Raw genomic sequence first — 11,277 nt, forward strand, 5'->3', positions numbered from 1 at the left:
ATTTAGGATAACTATTTAATTAAATTTGAATTTAATTAAATGTGGATAGGGGGGGTTTAATTGAATAACATGATTTATTCATTAAATGGGTATAGTGAATTTAATTTAAATAAATTGAGTAATTTACTTAATTGAATAGAGGAAGGTGGATAATTTAATTAAATTGGATTTAATCAAATAGAGAAATGAACATAAAATATTCATTTAGGAATGTGGTCATTTTTATACGTCTACAGAATATACATGAATTAGAAGTATATGTTGTATTTAGGTGTGTATTAGATTGACACATGATTTAGGTTGGTATTCCATTAACACAAAATTTACATTCTTAAAATTCATCAATTAAATTCTTTATCTTAATATTTACCCTTCCAAGGATAAACTATTGGAATCTTCCCTTATTTTACTGGAGCAACAGCTGCTTAAAACTCGAAAATATTACCATATTTGCTTCCTCTCCTTTCTATTTGCCTACAGTTTTGCCTACAATTTTTTATTTGCAAAAATATTACTAATAATTTCACTTACAAAAATATTGCATAAAAGTAAGCAACTATTTTACATTCCATGGTGGTGCTGCTCCACAAATTACTCCTAAAACAGTTGAGCAAGCAGGGGCAAGCATAGGGACATGCCCTTAATTTCCTCCTTTAACTTCATTTTGAAAAAAAAAAAAAACTCTCTTTGTAATTGTAATTTATTTTTCATTTTTTCACAAATCTTTAATTAAATTTTTTTTTTCTTACCTATCACTTAACAAACACTGATTAATAAAAACATGTCATCATCCATAAATTAAGCATATAAATTGAAATTAATTTTTTTTTGTTCACCCACCTTTTTCCTCCCTCTACTACCTCTCTTATTATTAAAAGACCTTTTATTATTGTATTGTTTTATATTTCAGACTGAAATTCAATCGAACTCTCCTTATGAGACTTTTTCAGCTCAACCTTTTCTTTAATATATGTAACATTGTTTTTCAATAATCAGTAATAGCTACCTATATGCACTATTCGTTTTTGGAAAATAAAAATTCCGTTGAAAGTACAATTTATAGGCTCTCTTTTGGTGGCCTTCGAAGGACACCCAGGCTGTAAGATTTGACCACTTGTCGCGTGATAATACACCAAACTTAACAAATTATCATACAAAACCCGTGCGCATTGCCACGTCATCTAGAGAGAGGAAACTTAAGAAGATAAAAAAGCAAAAGATGAAAGGCAACATCTCAGAACGGAGAACACGGGGAGTTCGGCAATGAAGTAAACGAAAGCAATGCAAAAGACGCGTAAATCGGTTGATATTTCTAGATTTCTCCGCCATAACAACTCTGGAATAACAATTACCTATAAATCCAAAAGCAACCGGCCACATGAGGATTTAAATTAAGCATTCTTCTGGTTGGAAACTTTCCCTGTTCCTCCAAAAACATCCTTATTTAATAAGGAACGCTAGGTAGCATTTCCATAGAAATCATTCATTTCATTTCATCAGAGAAGACGCTTTTTGTTATTGTTTGCAGGCTCTGTTTCTTGTTTCTTGTTTCTTTAGTTTACAGAGAATGAGTTATTACAACCAGCAGCAAGCCCCTGTTGGAGCTCCTCCTACACAAGGTTTTCCTCATTCTCATTTTTGAGGGTTTCGTTATGTTCAATCTTTTCCATTGTCATTTGGGTTCTTTTTGAAACATTTGATTTATTGGATAAGAGTGTTTCGATCGTTTGATTGATTGAAAAACAATCGTAATTGAAATTTAGAAGCAATCTTATTGGGAAAAGTTCATTGAAAAGATTTATTCAATTTAATTTTGATAGAAGATTTATATCATCTTATACAGAAATATGAATCTAAGCTAATTTTGTTCCGATCTTAGCAGTTTTATGATTTTTTTTTTCTTTTTAATGTAAACAGGGTATCCTCCAGCTGGGTATCCACAGGCTTATCCTCCACCACCACAGGGCTATCCTCCAGCTGGGTATCCCCAGGAAGGTTACCCTCCCCAAGGAGGACCCCCACCTGAGACAAAATCTAGAGGCGATGGCTTTTGGAAGGGATGGTGAGTTTTCTGGTTTCTTTTATTGTGCTCAATAGTCATCTTCATATTTAATTTCAATTCTAAATGAGAATGAATTGATGTAGTTTCAATCCATAACAGATCTGAGCATCCACAATTTACTGCTTGTGAGAAATAGATGATTGAAGGAATGATTGGATTGCTTCCATATTCCCTGCAGACTCGTCTAATTATTTTCTCTGTTTTTTTTTAATGCAGTTGTGCTGCATTGTGCTGCTGTTGTGTGTTAGAAGAATGCTGCTTTTGAGTTGAAACAGGAATTTGCAAGTCTCGTGGGTCTCTTTTAAGATGGGATGATTGAATTAGGACGTATGATTATTTTGCTCTATATTCGTTCTTTGTACAACTTTGCTTGGGGCCATTTGTAGCCATATTCATTTTGTTGTATTGAATTTGGTTCGATTGGAGGATTGTTGGGCTCTGACTATCTAGTGGAGTATATTTGTAATATCTATTTTTATAAATAAAAAATAAATTGAAGACAGTGCCTTTCTGCTCTGAATTTTGATATAGATTTCATACCTACCATGCATGGGTTGCACAACGCATTTTGTCTTGCTAGATTAAATATAGTGAGTGCATGATTGGTATATATATAACCACTACTCATATTAAACTCAAAAGTAACCCAGTAGATGCGTGCTGATAGAAGATCTGAATTCAATATGAATTTAAAAACTTTAATTAGGCGATAGGCTTTTCTCGTGGGCTTTGCCCATCGGAATTGAGAGTCCTCACGCCGAGAAGGTGAACGGGAAACGTTTCCGGTGCCCGTGAAATTTGGTGAACGAGTACAAGTTGTTCTCGTCGCCGACGGATTTTAATAGCTCCTTCACTGTAATATGTTTGCCGTTTGCAAAACATATGTGCCTCATATCTCTTTGTTAACATCTACTTTCTTGTACCGTCGTTATTCATATTTACAGAAATTCAATTCACAAAGGGCAACAAAACGATTATAGTCATTGATTGTTGGCATTGTTCTACAAGAATAATGATGCAGATTTCCAGCGCTTCGATTACAGTCCCTCCTCAGGAAATGACTTCACGAGCCGCACGTTTGTTTTATACTTATTTTAGCAGAATTTTTTTTTCTGCTGTTTTCACTTGAAATAAAACGTCGTCCTTCGAAAAAAAAATTTGTGCTACTGACTGTCAAAAAGACGAGGAAGTATGAGGTGTGTAGGAACATACAAGTTAGGCCAAACGAAACGATCAATCTGTTTATTTTTCAGTCTTTTTGGTATGAAGAAATGGTATTGATATTCATTGTTTCTTACGGCATGAATTACATGAAGATTTTAGACATCTCTTATTCTTGCAAAGATGGGCACTTAGAAACAAATTAGGTTTAAGTAGCCTTAAAACTTTGTTATTTTGTCTTATGAGATGGTCCTTCTATATTAATATTTGTAATGGTTTTTATCTATTTTTCAATTACATTCTCATAACTTTTGGTTTATAAAACATCAAACAATATAGTAATAGTAAAAAATTTATTGTCATATGTCTTTTCATATGGTTGCATAATTAAGTTATCAAAATTCAAAATTATCAAATTAAAAATGGTTGAAAAAATGTGGTAGCAATAAGTTGAAAGAATATATTTTATTTCATATCCGAAATCCATAATTATATTCATAATATTAAAATTTTATAAGAAAGCATTCTAATAATTTTATATGTTATTTTATTTCATAAAATATATAATTTGGCTTATTAATTTTATATATTTTTAAAAAGTTAAGTAAAAATGAAACCAATTATTTATTCAATATATTGACTTATTAAGTACATCATTTTTATTTTTTTAAAATATTTACTATTAAAATGTTAAGAATTAAGAAAAAGAAATCAAAATGACAAAATACTAAATAAGAATTGTAATTTAGTAAATCTAAATTATTACCTTAACAAGTGTTAATATCAAGTGTTAAATAATTTAGTAAATCTAAATTATTTATATCAAGTGTTAATATCTATCTAAACTAGTACAAACACACAAATATATAAATAAATGAATGAAAAATAAAAGTATTTTATTCAATAATTGAATTATTTTATCTTTTATTTTTTGGAAAATTATTTTTTTAAAATTTATTTACTTATTAATAAATCATTAAATGGAGAAATTATATTCTTTAATATCAAAAAGATACATAGAGTCAAAATTGTCCTGCATAGAGCATAACAACCATGACATAGACTACTACCAAACGAAAACCAGTAACAATGTTAACATCAATCAAGAAGGAAGATTGACAGTAAATTAAATTTCAAAACATAAACTGATAGACTTCAGCAATAACAAATAAGCAAATTAACAACACATCACACAACACCAAGATTTTTGATGTGGAAAACTCGGTTAAGGGAAAAACCATGGTGGGAACATACCTCCAGTAAGATGATACTCTACAGTAGTATGTGAAAATATTACAATGGGGAATGCACATGAATTCAAGCACATTGCCTAGACCTCACTGCTTAAAAGATATATGCTCGGAAGGCTACAACCCTCAGGGAAGTCTCACTAACTTACAATATGATTCAGCCTACAATCTAGAAGGAATGAACTGCAATGATAGCATCTACAAATGCTTGATGACAATTTCGGCTAAGCACAATGGTCTACTCTGCAACACCAATCTCACCTCAACACTTACTGAATGATAAATCTCTTGTTCGCACAATCACCTCTCTCTGATAATGCAGACATAATACCGACACCTAAATTGCATAAGCATCTCACCTATATATGCAAATCATCAACCTTGATAACAAGGTCGGCTAAACCCTCAACTTACAATTAAAAAATTACATTGCACGATACAAAGATCGACCACTGGACCAATATTATGATTTACATAACATGGACCTAATTCAAATTCTCAAATAATTACATCCACTAAAAATCCCACCAAGATCAACAGCAACACGCTACACCACCAGAAATACCGCATAACACAAAAAACGTCATTGGTTCATAGAAATCACCAAAAAATCGCACAACGATCAATGTGGATCACAAAAATAAATAGGACTCGACTAGGAAACACTAGCAAGAACGTTAGAATCATTTGGAACAGTTGCACCAACACCTCTTTTCAAATCTTCATTGGTCAACGTCTCAAAGCTCAAGAACACAACCAATCAACAATTGTCACGAGGAAAGATAACTTGTGGAGCACCAAATCATGAACCATCTGAAATGAAGATACAAAAGATCATCCCAAACAATAATCCAAAGTCTCAGCACAAGATTTGATCACACCAGAATATACCAGAGGAAATACAAGATTCTGCAAAACAAAATAGTGATCAGCAAAACCAAACTACTAAAAATCGGATCAGAAATTCTTCCCAAACTCACCAGAATAAACCACAAGAATATGTTGACATCAATGACAACAACATATCCTAGCAGCAACAATGATCAACCAAATCCAACAATCTCCCCAATAATCCAACAAACAATACTCCACATTACAATCCCAACCAACAAAAAGACATTGTTACCAAACTACAAAACCAGTATCCATACATTAACAAAATGGACCATGTCATTACAGAGAGATACCCTCAAAATACCTAACCATATTGTTAAGGACACACATATATTAATGCCAATGCTTATAGTCCTGCATCCAAGCCCAACTAGAGAAGTAGAGAGAGAAATCATTCACCAAACTAGAAAACCCCATATCGCACAAGCTTTGAGAAATAAAACAACCAATCAAAATTGTCCACTGCTTGTAGTGCCTTAATCTTCTATAAGAAGTCATGACCCACCGTGGCTCAATGTCGATGGTGACCAAGTTCTCTGTTACTCAAGCCCAAGATAAATGGTTGATGGATGACCGACTCAAACCCCTCATACAGCTTGTGAATGTCACTCGCCCAAGAAATGTTGAGACCGATTTCTGCCCACACTGCAACATCCACATCATCTACTAGAAAATCCTCATCAAATTCCTCTCATAGAAGAAAGAGGATATCAACCTTTCTGCCCCCCAAATCCAAAAGCAAATCCAAAAGCCTAGAAGAAATGTTTGTGTTGACATGGTAATGGTTCTCATTCACCAAAAATCTCACCCAAGCACCATCTTAATGGCTTCTAATACTATTTGCTAAATAAAGGGATACTAATGGCCTTTACTAATGCTCTTCAATCTAAGGTCTGAAATTATGCCCAAGAAGGCCATTTTTTATCTCTTGCACCTTAACCTGATAGGGTTATCCATGTCAAGTAGCCACCAACTTCACACTGAGGTAGAAAAATTCATCAATAAGAAAGAATGAGAGCATAACACACCATGTACAATTTAATAAACCTCCACATGAGTGGCCAACTCCCCTTCTTGATGACATATTAGCTCAACCTCCTTCAACTTTAACCTTCTTAAGCCATGCCATCTTCACTGTATCCTGAATAATTCATGAAAGACAAGGCTCGAATAACTAATCCAAGCTTGCAAAATGCATTATACATAATTAATGTTTGACCCATAAATGGTACTGGCATAACCACCACCACCAAATTGTCCAATTTATCTACTTCTCCATTTCCTTCATTAAAAACATGATTGCCCTTATAAAATTCAAGCAAATTTATGAGGAAAAATGCTTTTATCCAATAAAGATTTAAATTTCCAATAAGGGGTGTTACCTTTTCTAATAGTATTGATTGTAAGAGTCAAATCCGCTTCAATTTCTCCTTTTGTAAACTAAAATTCAATACATTTTCTCAAACCATATATTAAAGTAGAAAATTATGCTTCATTGTTACTACCTACAGGGATAGGAATTGACATTGAGATCATAGTTTCACCCTTCCAATCATAGATAATACAACTAGCACTAGAGACCCCTGGATTGCCCCTAGAAGCACCATCAAAATTCAATTTCATCCAGCCTGGTTGGGGAGGCTTCCAAACTATCTTTTCTCTCAAATTTTCACATGAGTGAATATTCTAACCAATCCAGGAAGGATATCTCAATCCATTCCAATTCAATCTCAACTTAGTATCCCAATCGGTGAACTCTATAGATTTGGGCATGAATCAGTCAAGTTTTGAATTAATTATCTCAACTATGGTGTCTTCTACCTTGTTTTGAAAAGACATGAGTGGCATTTCCTTGTCCTAGAAGAGTCTTTGGTTCCTTTCCTTCCACAATTCCCAAATAAGAATGGTTGGGCCAATAATCCATATACATTTGAATGATGCTTTATGCTTGATATTTGGCCAATAATGAAAAAGATTTAGTATATCACTGGGCAGAGAACTAAGCCAACCTAGCTTATCACACAACCATACCCAATATTTTGTGCAAAGGGACATCATAAAAGAATATGATCTACATTCTCCTCATTGTTCTTACACAAAACATGCCTAGATGGACCCGAGAAACCCATTTTTTGAACATGTCTGCCATCAAGATCTTTTTCTAGAGGGACAACCAAGCAAGTATGCATACTTTAGGCATACATAATTTGTTCCAATAGATATGGATTTGAAAATTTATTTTCTATTCTCCCCCATCACTAAGCTTCAAGCAGTCATCCTTCACTGAATACTTGCCATCATTGGCACTGTTCCAAATGAGCACATCCTTCTCTTGTCTAAAAATCAATCTCCTATCTTTCAAAATATGAGAAATCCTCCTCACCTCTTGGTCCTTTAAGAAAGTCCTTGCAGATTCTTCCAATAACATCCTTGAAGATTGGCTAAGTTATCCATAACCACATAGTCACAAACTCGTGACCCCTAAGATATTTTAAAATTTCTTTTAGATTTGGATTAAGGCCCATGTTGTCCAAACATGGATAACCACCCCATAAGTCTTCCCACAAGAGAGCCTTCTCTCCATTATGAACATCCCAGGATAGAAAATCAACAATGGCATTCTTACATTTTTGCATAAAATTCCATATCCTTGAGCCCTTCGGTGGATCTAGGGTGGTTAGTATTCCTTCAAGGTTAGCATTATCAAGGTACTTCCTTCTCAATATATGAGCCCATTATCTACAGGGTTCTTGATGCATTCTCTATACCAATTTGGCACCGAACACCTTGTTTTGAATGGCTTGACTCCTAAGAACAACACCACCTTTTTCCCTTGACCTACACAACTTGTCCCAAGCCATAAGTGGAATCTTATCCTTCTCTTCAACCCCTTGCCAAAAAAATCTCCTCATCATCTGATTCAATTTAGTAGTGACACCAAAGATCAGAGCCATACATGATAGAAGATAAATAGGCATTGTTGAGATGACAGATTTAAGCATAGTTAATCTTCCAACTCATGAGAGCCATTTCCCCTTCTAGGAGATCATCCTCTTCTACATGCTCTGTTTGGACCCAAAGATTGTTGGTTCTTAGATGTGTGGCTAGGGGAATGCCTAAATAGGCATAGGACAATTGTCCCACTCTAAAATCTAAAATTTGCGAGATTTCCCTTTCCAAAGAAACTGGGGCGCTAAAGAAAAATATTTGATATTTGTCTCTACTTACCTCTTGACCTACCGTCCTAACATACATCTTTAGAATCGATTTGTATTGGAAAGCCTCCTTTAATTTTTCAACCCCAAATAACAGTGTGTCATCAACAAATTGTTGATGAGTGAGAGAGGGAAAGTGAGCTTGTCACTTCCACCCCTTGTATTAGACCTTGGTTACAACTGTTAGTGATGGCACGCCTAAAAGCTTCCACCATTATGATAAAAAGAAAGGGGGGCATTGAATCCCCTTGCTTAATTCCCTTATAAGATAAATAAATACCTTCGAGCGACCCATTCACCAAAACTAAGAACCTTGGGAAGAGATACAATCTTAGTTCATATGATTGAAGTGCTCTCTATTCTACTTTGATTACCTCTTCATTTAGATTCTCCATGGCTTCATCTATACTATTATTTGTTGAGAAAATATTTTTGAAGTGCTCTCTATTCCACTTCAAAATAATCTGTTTAATCGCTTTCATTTTAGAAACAAAGAAAAAAAAAATTGATCCTTCAAATTGTTCCTCCCTCCACCAAGACTCTATACGCTCAAAGAAGTTTCTATCCTTCATCCACATCTTCTCAAACTTGAAGGGGTAGTTTTAAGGTTTTTAATCACTTATTATAACTAGCTACACTGGAAAATGATCCAACCCTGAATAAGCTAGTATAAAGGACTTCATTTCAAAAGGAAAGGTTGATAAGTCCCCATTGAAGAGAAACCTATCAATTTTATATGACTAAATCCCAACATCCTATTATTCCAGGTGAATATTCTATTCTCTGTTGCCAAATCTCGGACGTTATTCTCGTTTTAAAATCTAACCTCTAAAATCAAACTGAGGCTACATTTCCTTCTATATCCTACCCTTTTCTCTAACATATGATGGATACCATTGAAATACCCCCCTAGAATTGTGTGACGAAATGGTATATGATTCATGAAAATGTCTAACTCACTCCACAATTCATTTTTCTTGCTAGTAGCAATAGGGCCATAAACATTGACCAACGTAAAACATAATTTGCTACCAACACTTCTAATCAACCATCCAAGTCAATGGTTCCTTTCCGATAGAATTTCAAAGGAGACCCTTCTTAGGTTCCAGAGGATCGCTAATCTTCCAGAGGCTCCATCAATATGAACTACCTCTACTTCCCAATTTCCTAACATTCTTCTAAAAACTGCAATTTCATCTTTTGTTAATTTTGTCTGATTTTGAAGAATTGTCTATGCCTTTGACAATGAGATACCACACTTGACCAAACACTATTTATTAGGGGCATTTAGGTCCCTAACATTCCACATTAGAAGCCTCATGGCTCCTTGGGAAGGCTCTTCCTCTTCCTTGCATTGAGTAGAGTGGTGGTCTTAGTTTCGTCTCCTACACTATCAACCATCAATTTTCTCTTTTCTAATGATTTCCTACCCCTCCCCTTACTTCAACACTTCCCACAGTTAGGTTTATCTTTGTCTGGACAATACTGGCAAATAACCCTACCTCTGATTCTTGAATATTTACTTCTCCCACTAACAAATCCTTTTTTGCATCTTCTGATTCATCTAATTCCAAAAAAATTGAATCAATAGTTTGTTTTCTTTTATAATTTCCTCACTCCCCTCACATTGTAGTTGGGAGATCCTAAGAAAATCACATATTGCCTCGAATTCTAATGGAAGAGGAAATTATGTTCTCCTTCAATAGGTTCCACCTCTTCCACAATTAATGTCTCTCCCTCCTTTATTGAACTAGGGACTACCTTTGGGGCCTTTCTTGGCCTAGAGTTTATAATATTTTGGAAATTTTCTCTCTTATTTAACTAATTCTTTGAGTCCTTTCTATTATCCATGCCCATCTATCTATCCGCTGAGGATATTAGAGATAGTTGCCAATTGATTTTCTGACTAAAAGCAACAGCTTCGCTCTTAAGAAGAGTAAGCTCTTATCTCTTTATCGTCCTAATCTCATTTGAGAGATTATCTCCTTTCTACTCCTTTCTCTACAACTCCTCCATTTGAGAATCCCCAGCCTCAACTATTTTTATATTTTCTTATGCCAAATCCACACATTCTCCTTCAATATCATTCTTAAACTTTATTCTTGTTGAGATTGACCTTTAAAGTTATATTTTCGAGACCCTACCTCTAGGGGCTTTCCTTCCTTGTCTTCCTTATCTTGAAAGAGGGAATTTATGAACTCCTGTTATCACCAGCTATACTATCGATTGGGTTATCCCAATACCACCTTCTTGCAAACCCCCCGACTCTTTCGTATTGAGCAGAGAGTTTACACTTTCCTCCTAACAATCCCCCCTATGTTATCATTAACTCTAGAGCTTCCCGCCTACAACTTATCCCTTAAGAGACATTTACCAAGATGCCTATCGTCCAATACTTTCACTTTTTGATACCATCTTCCGTAGTCTAATAAAGTTTCCAATTCTTTATAAATCCCTAGGTCGGAATCCATCTCAACATATATATTTGCCACATACCCCACTTTTCCATTGAGAAAATCCTCCCCCCACCCATAAAAGAGCCTAGGGCATCTTCTATTCTAATTAGAGCTTCCCCATTCCAAAATTCTTTGGGTAACCCTACTAGACTAAGCCATATTGGTGATTTTTTAAAGTTATATCTAGTAGGATCAAAGTTGGGAATCCAATAAATTCTTTAATAACTGGATCCTTTGAA

At 34.6% G+C, this 11,277-nt stretch overlaps 1 protein-coding gene across 2 annotated transcripts in view; it reads left to right on the plus strand.

The window, feature by feature from the left end:
• The window catches only part of LOC131054740 (cysteine-rich and transmembrane domain-containing protein WIH2-like), a 39,994-nt gene extending 37,430 nt beyond the window's left edge, over positions 1 to 2,564 (plus strand). The window contains exons 1-3 of one of the 2 annotated variants that reach the window (XM_057989325.2): positions 1,317 to 1,619; positions 1,918 to 2,062; positions 2,279 to 2,564. In XM_057989325.2, coding sequence (XP_057845308.1) covers positions 1,568 to 1,619; positions 1,918 to 2,062; positions 2,279 to 2,327 — 246 coding nt within the window. In that variant the 5' untranslated portion in view covers positions 1,317 to 1,567 and the 3' untranslated portion in view covers positions 2,328 to 2,564. Of the gene's footprint in view, positions 1 to 1,316; positions 1,620 to 1,917; positions 2,063 to 2,278 lie in introns of those variants that run through there. The other variant, XM_057989326.2, reaches the window with a different exon arrangement.
• Positions 2,565 to 11,277: the final 8,713 nt, after the last annotated feature.

This window comes from Cryptomeria japonica, chromosome 4, assembly GCF_030272615.1.
Source record: "Cryptomeria japonica chromosome 4, Sugi_1.0, whole genome shotgun sequence".
Taxonomy (NCBI): Eukaryota; Viridiplantae; Streptophyta; class Pinopsida; order Cupressales; family Cupressaceae; genus Cryptomeria; species Cryptomeria japonica.